This window comes from Argentina silus (genome assembly GCF_951799395.1).
Source record: "Argentina silus genome assembly, chromosome: 7".
Lineage (NCBI taxonomy): Eukaryota > Metazoa > Chordata > Actinopteri > Argentiniformes > Argentinidae > Argentina > Argentina silus.
The window spans coordinates 11501114-11521328 of record NC_139661.1 but is presented as its reverse complement, the minus strand read 5'-3'; the positions used below and the strand labels follow the sequence as shown (position 1 = coordinate 11521328).

At 43.3% G+C, this 20215-nt stretch overlaps 3 protein-coding genes across 5 annotated transcripts in view; 2 read left to right on the top strand and 1 right to left on the bottom strand.

Annotated features, from left to right (window-relative positions):
• The first annotated feature begins 392 nt into the window (after positions 1-392).
• mthfd2 (methylenetetrahydrofolate dehydrogenase (NADP+ dependent) 2, methenyltetrahydrofolate cyclohydrolase) lies at positions 393-5456 on the top strand. Its single transcript, XM_083673131.1, has 8 exons — positions 393-618; positions 3056-3240; positions 3445-3567; positions 3815-3967; positions 4084-4191; positions 4286-4378; positions 4515-4640; positions 4752-5456. Exons 1-8 carry the CDS (start codon positions 539-541, stop codon positions 4898-4900), a joined length of 1017 nt encoding a protein of 338 aa, XP_083529257.1. The 5' UTR covers positions 393-538; the 3' UTR covers positions 4901-5456.
• A 574-nt stretch (positions 5457-6030) lies between these two features.
• On the top strand, positions 6031-11797 carry arl6ip4 (ADP-ribosylation factor-like 6 interacting protein 4). The gene is made up of 5 exons (XM_083673608.1): positions 6031-6377; positions 6587-6928; positions 7116-7233; positions 7376-7445; positions 7698-11797. The coding sequence occupies exons 1-5, from the start codon at positions 6203-6205 to the stop codon at positions 7752-7754; spliced, it is 762 nt and encodes a 253-aa protein (XP_083529734.1). The 5' UTR covers positions 6031-6202; the 3' UTR covers positions 7755-11797.
• Positions 11798-11803: 6 nt separating this feature from the next.
• LOC310807226 (membrane-associated phosphatidylinositol transfer protein 2-like) overlaps positions 11804-20215 on the bottom strand; it is a 44631-nt gene continuing 36219 nt past the window's right edge. For 2 of the 3 annotated variants that reach the window (XM_083673605.1, XM_083673606.1), the window contains exons 13-25: positions 19966-20177; positions 19522-19697; positions 19221-19391; positions 16738-16902; positions 15170-15502; positions 14192-14340; positions 13996-14112; positions 13791-13907; positions 13404-13552; positions 12988-13137; positions 12657-12837; positions 12420-12548; positions 11804-12224 (exon numbers count right to left, since the gene is read on the bottom strand). In XM_083673605.1, the coding sequence (XP_083529731.1) occupies positions 11811-12224; positions 12420-12548; positions 12657-12837; positions 12988-13137; positions 13404-13552; positions 13791-13907; positions 13996-14112; positions 14192-14340; positions 15170-15502; positions 16738-16902; positions 19221-19391; positions 19522-19697; positions 19966-20177 (2463 nt within the window). In that variant the 3' untranslated portion in view covers positions 11804-11810. Of the gene's footprint in view, positions 12225-12419; positions 12549-12656; positions 12838-12987; positions 13138-13403; positions 13553-13790; positions 13908-13995; positions 14113-14191; positions 14341-15169; positions 15503-16737; positions 16903-18033; positions 18187-19220; positions 19392-19521; positions 19698-19965; positions 20178-20215 lie in introns of all 3 variants that reach the window. The other variant, XM_083673607.1, reaches the window with a different exon arrangement.

The following is a 20215-nucleotide window of genomic DNA, read 5'->3' as shown; positions in this document are numbered from 1 at the left end:
AACTACAACTCCAAACATTGCAGTCGCCCTCATCTGGACATTATGGGCACTGATCACCAAATAATTTATCGAGGTACACATTCTCTATTTGTGCAGTAAATTAGCACAATAGGTAGGATATGGCACATGTTCTGTTTCAGGCACACACTACGCAATACATAACTTTTACTTTTGGTTTATTGTAGTATTTTCAGGGCAGTTAACATACACACATGGTAATTAAAACACATACATGCCCATTTTTATGTTTTTATTTTTTTATTTGTTATAGCCATTACAGAGCCACATAGGAATTGTTCTCACTTGGGTTGGCTTGGTATGCATTTGGAGGTGTGGCTCTGCGCTGTATGGTACACTGACGTAGAGGGGACATGCGGTAGGGGGAAGGAGCCTTTAAAACATTTCGACCTGCTTCAGTCTTTCTTACAGACCGCGATCTGTCAGGGCGACTAGCTTCCTTGCTTTCTCTTTCAATTTCGATCACTTATCTGACTCTCTAGCTTTATCATCCGATAATTTGTCTAGACCAATAAACATCATGGCAACACTGAGAGCTCTACGGAAATTATGCCAACACTCGCAGCATCAAGTGTGTAGTCTACACATGACCGCCTCAAGGTATGTACAATCTGTACGCCAATTTTATATAGATCAAATCATGTTTAATCGTGGTGGACTAATACTTAGGCTGCTGTTTGTTCATGAAAATGTAATGTATTAATCCTTAGGTCATTTGAAGGTTTCCATTTACTGCCGAGCTCCCAACAGAATCTCTGTATATTTCACACTCACTCTTGTAACTGACGGAGACAAAGTTTCAAGTTGTGCTTTGATACAATGTTATGTCATCTTAAAATCATTCATTGTAGCGAAACGAGTATTACGGAATTAGTGATTATAGTAGTGCGCCCCATGTGGCTATGCCGGTATCATTACAGTCACTGGCTGATGAAATCGCACAGGACACTTGCATTGCATGGGCGGTATAGCTCCCTATGTGGATTGTGTCATGTGTGAGCCACCAACATTCGCCAACCAACATGTTGATCCGTTTTTTAACTCAACCATTATTTACATTGTGTACTCTACGTTTAAAACTAGTATTTGCCAGCCCTTTCTCTTCTCACATTCTACATTTTGTTTAATCCCATGTCATGTGCCGGTTTTATTCGAGGCATAGCCTACCGCACCACGTTCCCTATGATTGAGATATAATTAATGATCCACATGTAGTGCAGAAACACAAACCGCGTGTGCACTGTGCACATGACTGGCTCCACAACTGAGGGGAGCACGAGATGTCATTATCATGGGGAAGCAACACGTTTATCAAGAAAGGGCAGTGGACCCAAAACAGGAGGTTGAGGTCTCTTTTTCATAATGTAGATGGATTTGAAGACAGGCTGAATTGTAAAGTGGTCTGAAAATATGATGACAGTCGTTGGCTAAAATGGTGACCACTATATTCTATTTACATGTGTCTACATGTGAATTACTCTCTGTGTTTTGTGAGCCAAAGGGAATGCCTTGATCAACTGCTATCACTTTACAAGTGTTTTGGGTTCATTTTGTCAGAAGAATGGGCACACCTAGCAGACATCATGTCTGATGAAATCGTTACACCCCTTTTGGTGATATAACTTGCCAGAAGGTCCTTTGATGTTCTTGGTAGAAATCCCACTTGGTCGAGGGAGAGAGATTGAGCTCTCTTTACAAACGTAACAGACACAACAATACTTGCACAATTGGCATTCAATATCTTATCTCTATACCAAATCTGACTTATGGGGTACTTGGTAGCCTAAAGTGTAATGGACCAGTTGCACTCCTGCTTTGGGATTTGCATGTGATTCCTCCATTACACAGCCTTCATATTGTATCTTGAAACATGTTAAAACGAGTTCAGTAAACTATGACTCAGAGAGTTCAGAGTTATCATTATATATGACATTTAGCTGACGCTTTTATCCAAAGCGACTGACTTACATTGCAGTGAGTGCATACATTTCAGTATATATGGTCCCAGCAGGAATTACAGCATTCTTTGGGTGGAAGTGGCCCATTGAGTTCCCTATGCACCACTGGTGTATGTCAGAGGTTGACTATCATTAACGTGGTGGGGGGGGAGGTTGCACATGTCATACCCTGAACATTCTAGAATCTTTTCTGAATGAGAATCTTCTTTGGAACCTGGATCAATGGCAAGCATTGCTAGAGGATCTGATATTATTTCTATGGGTGATTAATTAATTGTGGCAAGATCAGTGGGTGGTTACATCACCATGGATGGCTCATTACTCCTCAGTTATTACCCTGTGCAAACTATTACATAAGCACACTCTATAAATGTGAATAGAGCAGCACTATGGTTTCATCTTCACTCTGTGAACTCGACACTGAAGCCAACTTGCCTGGAGGGCAGGGGGTTGAAGAAGTTACTTAAATTACCAGGATCACAGTGTTACTTATGTCGTGCTATTTTCATCCAACCTTCTCACACATGGGCAATCGTCAGGAACCCCAACGTGACTGTACTTGGCCATTGCTGGTTTATGGTGAAACCCTACATGGCTTTCTGCAAGCACCCCTCACTGGTTTCTGCTGGTTTAGATTACCATGCACCCACACTTTGTGTACACAGGGCTGTAGGTCAAATGCCCACAATAAATGTTTACAAATATTGCTTTGTTCCTATAAAGTCTTACTTCTAAATGGCTCAGTGAAAACGTAACACTGTTATGCAGTTCACGAATTTGCATGTTGAAAATGGCAAATTGCCAGGAGTGACTCAACCGGTTGTGTGAAAGAACAAGGGGGTTCTGACAGTGTGCATTGCTATACCAGTTTACTAATGGCCTAACTGATGGGTGATTCTCAAGCAAAACTCTCTTCAGTTTTATTATTGCTCATTCTGTAGAAAGCGATAAAACCTTTGGGTAGGACATGACCATATTCAGACTATTTGCAGTTGTGATAATACAAGTTTAGTTCCCGCTGACACTCAACATGCGTTGCATCCTTTTAACCGCTGCCTCTCTGCTTTAAAATTTTGCAGGCAGGAAGCAGTGGTCATCTCAGGCAGGAAGTTGGCACGTCAGATCCGAGAGGAGGCACGGGCCGATGTAGAGCAGTGGGTCTCCACAGGCAACAGGAGACCCCACCTGAGTGTGGTCCTTGTGGGAGACAATGCAGCTAGTCACTCTTATGTCCTGAATAAGACCCGGGCTGCAGCTGATGTTGGTACGAACACACACACGCACACACATTGTGCTGGAAATAAATTCTGAAGTAACAGCCCTTTCATTTACCTGTAAATCTTGAAGGATGCAAGTTGCACACATGAAAATTTTCCCCAAAAATCCACTCTCCCAAATTGCCTTCTGACCTGCAGGTGATAATTGAAGATTATGGGTTATAGTTCCTCCCTCTCCTCCTTCTCCATAGGTATTAGCAGTGAGACCATCCTAAAGCCCGACAACATCTCTGAGGAAGAACTCATGGATCTGATCTACAACCTCAACACAGACCATCGGGTAGATGGCCTGCTGGTCCAGCTGCCTCTTCCAGGTAAGGGAAGGCTGAAGGGAAAGGGCAGGGATAGGATTATTGCTCTTTGAGAGCAGACATGTCATGTAAATGTAATGTAAGACAGTCATGCAACCTCAGTAGAGAAAGAATTACTTGAATGGTTAAGTGGCCTATACTGGAAAATATAAATCATCCATTTGGTTCGTCAAACACTAACCCAGCTATTAAGATGCACAACATGGTAAAGGTATGCTGTCTCCTGACCATGAGTCCTATCTTCTAACAGAACACATTGATGAGCGCCGTGTTTGTAATGCGGTGTCTCCGGGCAAGGATGTAGATGGCTTCCACGTGGTCAATGTAGGCCGCATGTGCTTGGACCAGTCTACCATGCTGCCTGCCACTCCCTGGGGAGTCTGGGAAATCATCAAACGCACAGGTGGGATAGTGGGAGGATCACAGTCACCACCCTGAATGCCTGCCACCATAGCAATGTTGGTACACTGTTATTACAGTAATTGCCAAATTGGTAACTGACTTCCCTCCGGTTTTCAGGTATCCCTACCCTTGGGAAGAATGTTGTGGTGGCGGGGCGTTCCAAGAATGTAGGAATGCCCATTGCCATGTTGCTGCACACAGATGGAAGCCACGAGAGACCTGGTGGTGGGTGATGGTGCCAGGGGCCCTGTTAATAAAGGTGATGGGAAATAGATTTTTGGATGAAAGCCCTGGCATTAACTGTCTCTTGTTGTTGTAGGTGATGCCACCGTCACCATCTCTCACCGTTACACACCAAAGGAGCAGCTCCGTCAGCACACACAAATTGCAGACATAGTTGTTTCTGCCGCAGGTATGGGTTCTTCTTCTTCTTAGCATACATTTCTCTATAGTGTCTTCTTGCTGTTTTGCTTCTCAGTAGCTTTTCCCTCAGTATGTCATTGGCTTCTTTACTAACTATATCTCCCTCTAACCCCTCCCCATCTCAGGGATTCCAAACCTCATTACTGCAGACATGATCAAAGAAGGAGCAGCAGTCATTGATGTTGGAATAAACAGAGTGCATGACCCCCTGACTGGCAAGAATAGACTGGTTGGGGATGTGGACTTTGAGAGTAAGAGCTTATAGACAGACTTCACAATTTGTCACATCTTACATTTATCCTGACATACTATTATTATCATACATTCTCTTCGACACTTACCCTCTATCTCTCCATTTGTAGGTGTGAAGCAAAAAGCAAGCTTCATTACCCCAGTCCCTGGGGGGGTTGGACCCATGACAGTGGCCATGCTTATGAAGAACACCATCAAGGCAGCTAAAAACCTCCTGCTGACTCCCCCTGAGAGGATCTGCTTGGTAGCCTCCTCATAACAAGCCATGTTGAACTCCTTCAACAGTGACACATTCCATCCCCCCGCCCCTCCCCTTTTTACCCAGAGTAACTCTGCAAACTCGCTTGCACACAGAGATGGGTAGAAACATGATAGCTTTAAGGTTCTCTTCTTGTTGATCCTTTCCACCTTCATAACATTGTACTGTTTCAAACTGTTACACAACTTACCCACGCAGCTACATATTTATTATTTTCTAGACTTTTTGGCATTTCTCTTTTGCCATGTATTTTTATGAGACCTTTGGAATTTTAGGTGAATTTGAACTGCTAGTTTATTTATTATATTCATTGGTCCAATGGAAAGTGCAAGGGACAGAAGACAGCCAACCGATGTAAATTAGCAGGCAAAGTAGACAGTTGTGCCATTGTCCATCTTCACAACACCCTTTAGATCACTTGAGAATTGTGAGCTGAGGGTTAAGGGCTAGAGTCATGAAATGAACAAGTCTGTTAATCACACCATAAGCTTTAAATGTACAGAGTTTCAGAAATTCCTTTGTAAATATAATTTTGAAATAAAATGTATTGCAAATGGTTGGTCTTCTTAATTATAATAAGTCATTATGCAATATGTGTACACTTTTTGGTGTAAATGTCACTTTTTGTTGGAACAAGTGCCTGTAGCTGGAAATACACCGGAAAAATACACCAGAGAAATACCCCTGCTTCACCTCATGTGGTTTACTTTGTAGATGTAGTAGATGATCAATTGCCACTCTCTAATGGCACTGTGTTACCATATGATTTACAGCCCCATGTCAACCCTTAAAATACCAGAATGGGTGAAACATTATTATTATTCTGCATAAGTGGCTAAAAACATATGACTTATTTTACTCCTGTTAATATTTAGTGATAAAACCATATTGTTTGTGGAAATGAATTAATTATTTAAATGTATCAAATTAGATACTTGATGCACGGAAATCCAATGGTGTAAATTCCCTGGGAAAAACAAAATACCAAAACCAGCATAATAAAATGTTGTAGGAACTGTCTTTGTCACAATGCTCGACGACTAGTGTGCAAGAGGACAGCAATTTAGGCGGACGTATTTCCTTAAAATCCGGAAATATATGGGGGAATACATTCACGGTTACACAATGAATTTACCGGTCTTTGTTTTTGTATGGTGTTTGTTTTAAAGAGATTTCGTCTACACATTCATATACGATTTAAGCTAGAGAGACTATGTATTACGACATTTACTCAAAAGTGTGTAGATGAGCAACCGAACAAATATTTAGACTGCAAGCATAAAGTTAGCTAGCTTTTTGATCATGGACAGATCACGCGACAGGTCCCCGAGTGGGTCCAAAAGCAGACAGGATAGAGAGAAAAAACAAGCCAAGAAAAAGCGGGGACGTTCTTCTTCATCCTCGTCGTCCTCGTCTAGCAGCAGCAGTGCAAGTCCGAGACCTAAGAAAGCCTCACGCACAATCAACAAGAGCCAAGGTTTCCTTTACTTATTGAATCTTTCATACGACCGCGATGTATTGTATAGCTTAGTTATATACTGACCACTATCTTCTCAAATGACATGCAAACCGGTAGCTCGTTGTTCTTTAAAAAACTGATAAGTTAATGAGCATAAGAAGTGTGGATGTAGACTTGTCAATGTAGGCCTAATCAGAGGCCACTAAATATACTTGTGTGTGCTTCAGATGGGGGAAAGAAAAGGAAAAAGAAAAGAAGTTCCTCATCTTCCTCGTCCAGTTCCTCCTCTTCATCTTCTTCATCGTCGTCATCAAGTGATGTAAAGGCCAAGAAAAAGAGGAAAAAGAGTGAAGATAGGAAGAAGAAGAAGAAGAAGTTAAAGAAGAAGAGGGAAAAGTTGAAGAAACAGATGAAAAAGGAGAGAAAGAGAGATAAGAAGTTAAAGAAGTTGGAGGAAAGAGCTGCTGTGGTGGCTCCCATGCGACCCATACTCCCCCCTCCGCCTGTAGAGAACCCCCCATCCTTCCTAGAGTTGTGGCAGTGTGAAGAGGCAACCGAGCATGGACCAGGTATGATGGTCAAGGATGTCATCCATCAGAGTTAGATTTGAATTGATTTGTTACATTTTACCGTGTCATATTGACAATGTTTGGATGTATTGCTCCCTCAGGAGCTTCATGAATAGCCTCGTAAATGAAAATCGAGCCCAGAGGCTAAGTTACTGAGTGTTTTTAAAATGTTTTAATTATTCTGCAGCAATGACTGATGAGCAGAAGGCCAGGCTCTCCACCAAGAGGCCGCTGACGAAGGAGGAGTACGAGGCCAGGCAGAGTGTCATCCGCAGGGTGGTCGACCCTGAGACTGGACGCACCAGGTACTGTACATCAAAGCCAGAGATCCCTAGTGTTTTCTACCTATTAATCAGTACGTCCAACCTCTGTTCCTCGAGTGCTAGGTGTGTGCTGCCAACTTTTCTACCTGGTTAAAAGGTGACATTTTCTATCTTTGCTTTTAAGGCTAATAAGAGGCGAGGGTGAGATCATCGAGGAGATTGTCAGTAAAGAGAAACACAAAGACATCAACAAGGTAAATCAAAAGCCACCAATGGCCCTTCAACCTGTGTGTGTGCGCATGCGCTTGCACAGTGTACATCAGTGATCCTCAATCTTGGCAGATTCAATCAATCCCACTTCAGCAGGGACACACCTGATTCATCTAAACAAGGTTTTGAAGATCAGTTGATTAGTTCATTCAGGTGTGGTAGCAAAAACCTGGACCGGCTCTCCAGGATCAGAATTGATACTGTTCTACATTAATCACCTTCTTCTCTTCTCACAGCAAGCCACCAAGGCGGACGGAAATTCCTTCCAGAAGAAACTTGGAACCAACCGGTAGAGGGATCCCCCTGTAGCTAAGGCGATGGTACAAAGGAACTGAGTCACCACCTCGGACTGGAGATATCTCTACTTTATGCAGCACTGGACTGGACAGGAGTCTGCAATGAATGGTGGGTGTATGGTAACGATGCCCAGATAACAGAGAGCCATTCATTAGTGACCCACATACTACCACCATTTAAAATCAGCCCCCTCAGTGCCTATATTTGAATACGCTGAATTATAGACATGTTTTAGTTATGCTTATGTGAACTTGAACATGCAGATACCACTGCTTTGATAAGTATGTATGTAATTTGATTTGATTAACTCATTTAAATCTGCTATTTTGTTATAAATAATTAGTTCTATGTGAATGCGTTGGAATAGCCATGGCAGCTGAAATGTCTTTATATACCAAAAGTCAATAAATGTACCAATTTTTAAACAATTTAGTTTAAATGTTCCTTTGCTTTTTGGGTGCTGAGTGAAGTACTTTGTGTTGAATGGAGGTGACTGAGCCTATGATGATCTATCTCTGCTCTGAACTTGAAATGACCTTCTACTGTGTTACCATGTAAGGTAGTGTTTTTTTATCCTGGAATATCCCAATGGTGGGTTTGAAAATAAGATGCTAATTGCTCCCAACTTTGACAGGGGATGATCATTTATTAAACCAGGGTTGTGCTCCCATTCTCTAACATGGTTTTAAAAGGAATGGCATGGTTTAAGGAATATGGGAACACTCTCCAGCCATGCTTGCACCAATCCACATATTTTAAATGCATGAGAGGAAGTGTTTGAATGCACACTTCTGGGTGAAGGGTAGAGAATTGGAACGCACCCTGTCTTAACAAATGATAATCCTGCAATCATCGCTCTGTTAAAGTTGGCAGCAATTGGCCCAAGAGTCCTGCCATTAAAATAATGTAGATAAGAAACCACAAATTACTTTTGTTATTCATATTTACTTTATACACTGTACATGGAAACACAAGGGAATGAATAAAATAAAGCTGTCCAATACCTTTAAAGAACACAAAGTACTGATACTGTTTACCAAGTGCTCACCAAGGTATTGTAACATTGCATTTACAGCCAGGAAAAATATATATTGATGATGTGACCATGAAAATTGGTCACGGTAACATTGCCATTGCAACAATTGTGAGAAAGCGTGAGATGAAACCTGTTAAAAAGAGCAGAGGGAAGGCCTGATATGACATGTTATTGGTACAAGTAGCTGATTGGATGTCTTAAGACGACATCAATTTTGATTTGTAATAGTTCTTATGTACATACTTTTCCTATGAATAACAACCAATCAACTATACAAGTCATACCAAAGTCTTGTGTGAAATGATGGCATTTTCCAGTAACCAACTAATTCTACTGTATACTGTATGAGAATATTAATCCATGGGTCAAAATCAAACTAAGGGAACCGTGAATGTAAGGCAAAAAAGGGAACTGTAAGGCCTCTGGTAATATCTGCATGTGTCAGCAGAATAATGGAGATTGTCTCTGTCCAGAGGGGTTCAAGTTTAATTGATGATTGCACATTGTTGACATTGATGTTAAAAGTTGATGTTAAAAGTTGACATTGATATCTCTAGAGCAGGGTTGATGCTGCAAAGAGTGGTCACCTCATAGCTGTAAGAAGGTTACAGTATGCGTTTTGTGGTTTCTTGAGCTGCTTCCCCAATTATCCCATTTCACTTCCAGGTACACTTTCATGTACAGCAAGACAAGCGGGTTGCCAATAGAGCTATGAGCGAGCGACTTATCAAAGCAAAGGTCAAAGCATAGGAATAGTGACAGACTACAGTTTCAATTACTGTACATCTGCTTTGCTTTACTACCTATACCCCCTAATGTGCTGTCTGCACTCCATATTATGCAATGGTAATGTGTATTTGGGGCATTGGTTTCTGGGTTACCCCTGAATGTTAATAGGGTGCTTATAGTAGGGCACTAGACAGGAATAGCATAATCGAATGTAATGTGTGTGACACAGATACTGCTCCTCCCTTCATTGACAAATGAACCAAGAGCTCATTTCTCGGAATAATTGACGATGGTCATGAATCGGATGTCTCAAATCACAGGATACCTAGACAATCTACAGTATGAGCACGTGAGCATGAGGTTCTGTCTTGCCCTCTTGAGCAACACCCTGCTTCTTGACTTCTGTTGCAGTATGTGCCTGCTTAACTGATTGTCGATGCTTTGTGGCATTTTCTCAGCATGGTGGATCTGCTGCTGTGGCATGATTGGGTAATATTGCACCTTCTCATTAAAATTTCAGTTCTCATTGGTCCATTACAGTCATAGTTCTACACATGTCTGAAACAGGGAAAGAGCTACATCATTTAAATACATAAACCAAAATGATCACTCAAATTAGAAACAATTAACATTATTGAATAAATCTAAATATAAGGAATAAATAATATTCCTACATTTCAAAGCATATCTTTACAGTATCTACAATTTGCAGATTTGTATTTGTCTCGCCTCTGCAAAGAACTCCCACTTGAACCTTAATAGTATTGTCTATGTGCACATTCAATGTCTCATTTACATTTATGAACAGGTGAAAGGCTGTATACCAAATCTTCCAAATACATCATAATAAACATGACACAATAAGATAGCAGTTTCATTTCATTGACAACTCTGGTGATTTGCATGATCAAACAATGTGGTAGAAATACAATACTGTGCAAGGCTAATACCTCTGTTGTGTACTCGCTTCTACAGATGATTGGAACCTGTAAAATGAATCACTATGCAGTTAAAGTAACTAAAACATAAAATTAATATATACATGCCGATCTATGTATCTGTATCCTGTTAAATGGTCATTGAAAGTGTATCCTGAATATGATTATCTCAGCAGAGAGAAGATACTTGAGAATGGCCCCTTGTGACCTGATCCCAAGCTTGACAAGATAATGCAATATTATATACAAATCTTGGTTTTCTTTAACTATACAATCATAACAGCTGTGCCCCACAGGGCAGTTTCAGTTTCACACAGATTACCATCTCTCTCAGAGCACATCTTGGGTTCAGCTGTTCTCCCTTCACATACAGTACATCCAATACAATTCTATACTTCCTACTTTGGCACATCACCTTCAGTGGTGTAAGTTTATCCTGTAATTGAGAGAGTACATATGCTAGCTGTGTAGACAATGCCAACAGTGCATTGTAATAAATATAATGTAACATACTGTAACATAGGCAATGATCAGGGTCTCAACTGTAACCAAAGTGCAAAAAGAGCAACTGGTTTATAGACTTGAATTACAGTATTTTGGCTATATTTTGTGTATTTGCAGTGACTGCAGACTGTGGCAATGTTCGGAGGGGATACAACACACTTGCGTAATCCAGGGTTGGTTATATGATCTTTCAGGATATGCATTTACCTAAACCTGCAGCATGAGGGCGCTTAGGTAACCATCGTCCAGAACCAGCTCCAATCTAAAGTCATCTTCTCAAACCTACAGACTGAGAGGCCACGCACTGTGTGTATGTCTATAGTGTATTGAAGACACTGATAAATAAAAAACAAAAATAATATTAAAACATAGAAACAGTCTAGATTTGCAAAAATCATCTTCCTATTGACCCTCTTCCAACTGTTGGCCAGTTTTTTGTTTTTGTTTGTTGTGCATGCATGTTCCTTGCTTGAATATGTTTCTTAAAAAGCCTTTCTCCTTTGTATTATTGTCTGAAGACTGTCCATTATTGTTTTTATTGATGCAGGCATATTGATGGTGTCGCCTTTACAAATATTGGTTTGTAGCACCAACGGGTTCTCAATGCTGTATTCTCTCATTCTTCTTCCTGTCTCTGTAGTAATAGAGACATCAAGGTGCAAGCCCACCACTTGACCCTCTCCCTCAAGATTTCCATTCCTCTTTTCACATCTCCGTTCCTCCTCTAACACCTTTCTCCTTTATCCCCATCTCTGCCATGTATCAATCATCAATCTGCTCTCACAGTCACCTTTCCAACTCTCATCATGTTTTCCTCTTCTGTGTCACTCTCTCTCACCATAACCCTACTTTGGGCTGAACACCCCGGGCTCCAGCTTGGTGCTGCCACTACGGCCCCAGCATCCGGCTGCCATGCTCATACTGCGCTGGGCAGGGCTGTGGCTGTGGCTGTGGCTGTGTCCGTGGCCCTGGCTGTGAGCTCGCTCCAGGCGTTCCCTCTCCCGTTCCACACGCTCACTGTCTGACTGGCTCTGGGTGCGCTCCGGTCTGCTGTGGCCGCTGCCCGTGGGTGAAGTGGGGGACGGCTGGGACGAGATGGTGCGCAGCAGGTGGTTACGCTTCCTCAGGAAGTCGCTGTTTGCGCCCAGGCCAAAGCTGCCTTTCCGTAGGACCATGCGGGCACTGTTGGTCTTGGCTGGCCGGGAGCGGTGGTTGTACTCCAGCTGAGAGAGGTGGGCTGCATAGCCCTCTGTGATGAACTGTTAGGACAGGCAGGGGAGAGTGTGAGAGAGACAAAAAGTGGTGCATACAATAAACTTTCCTTATATTGACTGGTCCCCATTTTCAAACCAAAACACAGGTGTCTGAAGATTCATCTTCATATATTAATTAATAATTAATAATACAGCCACTAGAGGACCAGGACTAGTACACACTAACATAAGAGTAGCTACCTGGCACTGATGCTGCATCTTCTTGGAGGCTCGACCAACAATGTAGATCTGGGAGGCAGAGAGGCCGATGGAGGTGTAGACTGAGATGTCTTTGGTAGAACCGTAGCCAGCAAAAATCTTCATATTAGCCTGTGGGACCAGCAAATCATCAGATGTCATCTACAAATTCAGACTAAGAGAGCTTCTTTGTTTGAAAAACTCCAGCCCACCAACCCACTCCCACATTGCCACCCTAACCTCAGTGAGGGACTTGAGGAAGTTGGCTTTGTGTCTGAGGGGGTCGTGGACGAGGCCGTCACAGAAGGAGACGATGCCGTGGGGGAAGTTGTGCTGAGACAGCCAAGCCACCACTCGCTGCTTCTGCATGTCGGGACGCCCTGTGACATAGATGATCAGATACCCAAGGTCCTGCCAGTGCCTGGAGAGAAATCATATTGTGAGAAAGAGTAGAGAGAGTGTAAGAGGAGGGGGGAAATGGATGATGATAGGAACAGAGATAAATAATTTTGTCAGATGCTTATTCTGTTCAACCAATCCCTAGAAAGACAAGTTACTGTAAGTGTGTCACCTGACCACGTCGACGGCTCCAGCCCGTACTTTGGGGTCACTCCCCATGATGGACACGCTGGCAGCGAATGAACCGTCTATACTGAACACCACAAACTCAGTTCCCCGGGGAAGAACTGTCAGGTAGCTGTCTGCAAATGTGTGGTCCCCCCTGGGGGTGACAGAGATGGAGGAGGAGAGATAGAGACAGAAAGAAAGAAATAAAGAGGTAGAGGGACATAAGAGAGGAAAGAAAATGAGGGACAGATCAAAAGAGAGGCAAGCAAGGACTGTGTTTCATTGACACTCCAAGAAAAAGATCATCATCCCTGAGGATGTCAGTGGCTATCAACTACAAGAGCAAAATTATCCAACCAATGCAATATAAAGTTATGTAAACAAACATTTCTAGGCTATGTTCCAAGTTGCCAGTCTCACCTGACCACCAACTTGACCGGGTAGACGCCAATCCCCAGCCGTTTGCTCTCTGGGATGACAAAGGACACACGGCCGCTGCTGTTGGTCAGTTCCGTGTCAAAGTACACCCAGTCTCCCGATGGAGGCTGAGTCATTATGTGTATGTCCACCTACGCAGACACATATGATCAAGATGTACACAGACACACGATATGCACATACACACCGATTATAATATGAGCAAATAAATAAATAAACAAATGAATAAATACAGTCATGACTCAGGATGGAGGTATATGTACTTAAACTGTGCATGTATCTGTACATAGGCATTGGAATGTTGCAGTTACTCTGTATATTGTTGTAATAATACTGAATGGAAAGAATGGTTGTTTAGAGAGAGCTCACCTTTTCTCCTGTAAGAGTGACCATGTCCAGAGGACCATACATGAAGCGGCCTGTCACCACCTGCTGCCCGTCTTCTGTGAAAACTGCATCGCTGACACGATGATTGGCTGTCACATTCTGTCAAAGGTACATACAGATACATTGTTGGTACAGAGCCAGGTGGTCAACACTGTTCTAGCTTTAGTTATGCTCCTGACAACCGTACCCTGATCTTAACGTGGGTCCTCTTCCTGAGCCACTTCTCGCGGGGTTTGGATGGGGTGAACTCCGACACCTCCTTACCATCCAGCTCCAGTATGCTGGAGTTTTCATGCCTCATGACCTACAAGAGACATACAGATGAGACCAAACTCACTGGCAGTGAAGTAAAAGGGGGTGATGGGTGTTAAGTGAATACTCACCTGCCGTAGCAGAAAGGACACAACATCAGTGGACTCCCAGTAAGAGGCATGGAAGAGGTGCGGTAGTGCCACTGTGGGGAAAGCTGTCAGGGCATCAGGGCAGTACAGGGCAAAATCCATACGCTTGGTGCCCCACCAACGGGCTGCAACTACATGGGGGAAGAGGGTTCACGGGTAAGGGTTGGGGTGGGAGATGGACTGGCATAGTAAGGCAAGATCAAAACCTCCTACTACACACCCCTAAAAAAGGTGAAAACATGATCAGTTTGAAACAAGGCTGTTTTCAATCATAAACCACAATCAAAGCCCAGATAGTCCACAGCAGCTCCTTGGCTACAGGGGAGTGCAGATGAAGATTGTTACTACCAGCAGAAAGCTTTGAAATACATGTAGAGAGAGAAGATTATTATGCAATGATAATAATAGAAAAGAACCTTGATAAAATTAGTTTCAAAGAACCATTATTGCAACAAACAAGCAGTGTTAATTGTATTAGTATATGAAAAATTAAGAAAGATGGAAGAAGAGATTGAACATAAAATCTGATACAGTAAATTATATCTGAAACTAAGTGCATCCACACTGAATGCATTGATGTTTAACTGTAGAACAAACACTGGGGAATATAAAAGAATTTTGTAACTGTTTTGTTATTGTTTTGGTACATTGTATGTTGTGTCAACATACAATGACAAAGGAAACTCCCATAGGGCTTATGGTTTTGCTGATACTGGGTAAAAAAAACAGTGGAAAAGATGGTGATGGTTCAGAGAAGGGTTCACATCATAGAAAAAGAGAGAGAGAGACACAAGGCAGAGAGACACAAAGCAGAGAGACATCTCTTGGAGACAAAAGCATAAAAAAAGGAGATTGATTGAACAATGTAATTAGAAATTATGACAAGGAGGATAGTAGTCAGCTGTAGCCTCAGCCTGGCTTTGGTACAGAGTTGATAGGGCCCATCCCTCAGAAGAGTACCTTCATCCACTTCTGCCTGGGAGTCCAGAGAGACCAGGTCAGATATAGCATGATCCAGCCCAGCCGACAGACATCTGTCTAACTCGACAGAGGGGCTCAGATCTCCATAAGCCTCTGCTTCTGCCTCTGCTTCTGCTTCTGCCTCTGGGTCTGCTTCTGCCTCTGGGTCTGCTTGTGGCTCATTCACAGGTCCTGAGGATTCTGAGACTGGGTCAGCCCTTACTTTTCTACGGGACTTAGGGGGGCTTCTTACGAAGAATTTATTTTGTGACGACAGGGCCAGCTGGGACAAAAGGCTGAGTTTTTTGGATTGATTAATTTGGCACACTTGTGCTATGGGAAACAAAACAAAAAGAAAGAAATGAAAATGAGTGATAGTTGATGCCAAAGGAAATTATGTTATACAGTACACATAGGTCAATTCCAGTTTGCAAACAATTTTCTGGTACAGGCTGCATTCATGACCTGAAAACAACACTTTTAAAATAGCAATCAATGAAGTGTCCATATGGTCCTCAGATACACTTCAAAACTGAAAAAGGAAGGTTAAAATAAGTTAAAGAGCATAAAGAGTCAGCATGGTGTGTGTGGATAATAGGTGAGTCAGTAGGATGTAGACAAAACACCTTTTTCTTTCATTGTCCACAATATATTTGCTCTCTTAGTACTCCTGAAAACATAGAACAGCATTCCATGGCACTTGCTTTTGACGAGCATTGATATTATCAACACTTCTTCCAATGACCATGAGCTGGAAATAATCAAAGCACCATAATAACATGATAATCCCAACTGAGAAGAATGTTGGCAAATCTTCACATACCAAGTTATGCTTCTGTAAGCCTTGAATAGAATTGATCCGTTTCAGATAACAAGGGAGAGGGGGACAATCTTGACATCACAAAACAGAAGCCTGGTCATCTTGGCAGACAATGCGACAGGGAGTGAACGATGCAGGAATGACTCAGCAGCAACAAGGGTCTCTCTGCATGCATCGCAAACACATCAGATAAATGCAGCACTCCTCCTTTGCATTTACATTGAAACAATGGACCAGAGTAAGACAGACACCCAGTGAACGGCGGTGAGCTAGTGCGTCCTCAGTAGAGTAATCTTTTTTACACTTTGAATTTTAACAATGGATCAGGTACTCTGAATGCCCCTCTATGTGACAGAGCGGGCGAAAAGCAGTGTGATCACAGGTGTCGTTATGTGGTTGAGCAGAGCTCAAGTCGGTGGGATCCGGTGACTGCACGAGGTGTGGGCAGAATGTGAGGGAGGAGACTGAGAGAGAGAGAGAGAAATAAGACGGAGGAGAATAAACGAGTGCAGAGGAGAGAATGAGAGAGAAAGAGAGACAGCTATGAGAGAGACAGCTATGAGAGAGACAGCTATGAGACAGACTGACAGAAAGACAAATAGAAATGGCGAAGTGTGTATGTGTGTGTGTGAGTGAGTGAGTGAGTGAGTGAGTGAGTGAGTGAGTGAGTGAGTGAGTGAGTGAGTGAGTGAGTGAGTGAGTGAGAGAGAGAGAGAGAGAGAGTTACTTGTGGTATGAGAACACTTACTGTTGGCTATGTTGGTGGCAGTGTAACTGTCTGCCATTCCTGAGACCTGGCTGGCAATGCTGACCTCACTGGCCCTCCGCAGGCCCCGGCAGTGGGGGCCCGTAATGGGGGAGGAGGGGTACGAACTGTCCATGAAGACACCACCATGAGACTGAACAACATCCGCTATTGAGCCGAAACAAGGAGATCCCATTAGACATAGACAAAGGCAAGGAGGATGACAAGGGAGGGGACAGGATGAGTAGGGAGTTGCAGCCAAGAAATGTGATCGGTCTGGTTTCAGAGGGGGTGAAACCACCAGTGGCCAAAGTCATATTTCTGGGACAGACAGTGAGTGGTCACATAAAGGTTGAATGAATACAACAGCATGTGAAAAGTGACAGGTCAGAACCGTCAACTTTGACCTCAGTGGCTGTCAATGTTCTGTTGCAAAGTTTTGGACGTCCATCCAGAGGTTAGCTACTGTATCTCAACACAGTGAGGGGTAAAATGTTTGCCAAATTCAACAATTCAGGTGTATAATAGCATGTCGTTGTGACAAAAATGGAGAACAGATAAAGCCGGGAATGTAATATTCAAAGGACCTTTGACCATCATCACTAGCAGCAAATAACACAAGGATACAATTACAATGCAAGGGACATGGTTCCATGTTCTCTGCAGGCACAACACATCTGACAACACAATCAGTACAGCTTTACAGCTTCTAAGCCTCCGATTTGTCAAGATCACACACGAGGAGAATGCACTTCTTTAGACACTCTCCCATCTCTTGTGGAGATGCTGCAGTAGCACTGAAACCACATCACAAAAATGAGTCCAAGTACTGTATTTTTACACAGTTAGAGAGGACATGAATAATTGATGACAACAGCAAAATGCAACCAAACAAGGACAGACTCTTCCAGGTCAATGTTTTCTGCCATTGCAGTCCCTCGATCACTAAAATAACCACTATAATAATGACTATGACATTTTGCGAAGAATTTTTTTGCAGCTTTTTTTGTTATCTTTTTCTATCTGAGATTAAGATAATAGACTGAATAGTGGAGAATGAGGGCTCATGCGGACAGGATTGACCTTGAACAGCCAGAAATGTGACCTCAATTCTAGACTGGGGTAACATTCTCACATAATTCTCATGCACTCGCACTGGAACGGGTGTGAACGGGACACATGATATCAAACACAGACACAGTGTATATGGGTAAGTGCAAAGGTTGCAACTAGCACAAAAAGACACACACACAGAGAATGGATTTGGTGGGATGCAGATGAATGGGAGAGGCTACACACACTCCAGAACGGCGGGTGTGGCCTTGAGGGAGCCCTCCTGCCAGTTTAGCACAGGCACAGGGATGCAGGTCTCACTGATCGTCTCCTGACAGCGGAAAGAGAGGGGGGCCCCAATATCGAGCAGGAGCTGAGGGTTGCTCTGGACTGTCTCCACTAGAGAGGGAGGTAGTGGGACAGGGGGCAGGGGGCAGAAGAGAAGGGTCAGGGGGTTGAAGGGGATAGGGAGCCAGGTGTGTATGGATGGGGACAGAAGGCCAAGAGAGGAGGAAAAAAAGAAGACAAGGAAGACAAAGGACATGAAGCAATAACAAGAACAACAACTACAAATATGAGACTGGAGAGCAGGTCTAGCCCTCACAGCTACAGGAAGACTTTACTAACGTTAAGAGTAACGTTGGAGTAGAGGTGCCCATAGAGCAGTAGGACCACTCATTTCATGGATTCTAATTCAGGGTTTGCTGGTTCCTATTCACCTATTAAAATTCACCAATGCACAAGCTGATTAATGAATCAAAATGAATGTTTAATTAAGAAAGTTTTGAATATTGAGAAAGTTTTAGCCATGGTGCATGGTACACCTGGGGATATAGCCTGCCAGCTCATTTGATTCAACTATCATACCAATTATTTATATTAAATATGAAACACACCCTGCAGCCATTCAGGACCAGCATTACCCTTGCTTCTCTAGAGATATATTTGACCACTCTTAAGCCCTTTCCCTATGCTAGCTTATTCAAGGGTAGCCAGCTAGACTAAACTAAAGTAAACCTGAGCTACCTAGAGTATCAACACAAGATTAAAAGCATTACTGCTTGAATATATATACACAAATATATATAATAGATATACAATCAAAGGGTAACTCTTTTGAAGGGCCAGTCAAACCAGCTGCACCAGAACAACATGTAGATGAGTACATTGCTTCACAAAAGACAGAAAACAATGTTTCCCTTTCTCAACCAGAACTAAACTGACAGACTCTCTTATTTGTCGGTTTCTACACGCCCTGTTATATCACGCATAACAGGGTGTCCCAGGGCTACTTAAGATGGTTACTCAAATTGTTGTATAACCCAAAGTCGGTACAAGTGTGTGTGCATGTAAATGCACTGTGCTCATGTCTGTATCTGTGTGTGTGTGTATGTCTTCTCTGTATGCATATTAACAGCACCCAGTGGGCTCACCCAATAGAGCGGAGTTGCCGTCCCCCAGGGGGAAACGTTGGTAACGGGGTACATTGAAGGGGGGCAGGAGGTGGAACTTCTTCTCCAAGAGAGGCTCCAGGCGCGAGGCTGAGGGGTCAGCTGGGTGGAACAAGTTATATACCTGCTGGCAGGCTGGGCGGAGCTGGGCCACTAGAAAGAGACAGAGAGTTAAGAGGATAACCCAAAATGCCCCTAAATGTAATTACCGAAATCATGGTCAAAACTTATAAGGCTTATTTGAAGGGCTTTGTTAGTTTTCCCTCTGTCCAGGTAAACTTACCATCCAGCACAGGAATGACAGTCTTCCTCAGGGCAAGTACGAGGCCCAGGGGAGAGCCGAACAGGAAGAAGTCTGACACTTCAAAGTCAAACTTCCCCATAGAGCTTCCATCCAGCATGGTGCTGCTGCTGGACCTGCGGGAGCCCGGGTCGTTCCTCAGCACACTGGAGTGCAGGCTGAGACAGGGGCCACACACACACACACACACACGGAGCAGCATACCCTCATAAACATGCATATACACAAACACAGATATTTTCCAATACATACAGTAGACCTAATGAACATAACATCCCCTGTCCATATAACATCATATGCATTTACTCTTAGTTAAACAAAAAGGGGTTTAAGAAACAAGACGTAATGTGACTCTCATCCCACCAAGGGATGGGACGCATGCATGCACGCACCTACGCACGCACGCACGCACACACACACACACACCTGGTGAGGAAGGCCTGGTGCTGCTTGATGGTGTCCAGCTCGTATGTGGAGGAGTCGCTCCTCTTGCGGGGCAGTTGTCTCTTGGGGTCGTCAGGACCTCCTGAGCGAGGGATGTCGATGTTGCTGCGGCTGAGGTGGCGGCTGCCCTCCAGTGTGGAGGAGGCCGAGCCATGCCCACAGTTGATGATGCCAGGGGAGAGGAGGTCCTGGTCCTGCAGAGATGGAGGGAGGGACGGTTGATGCAAAAGCA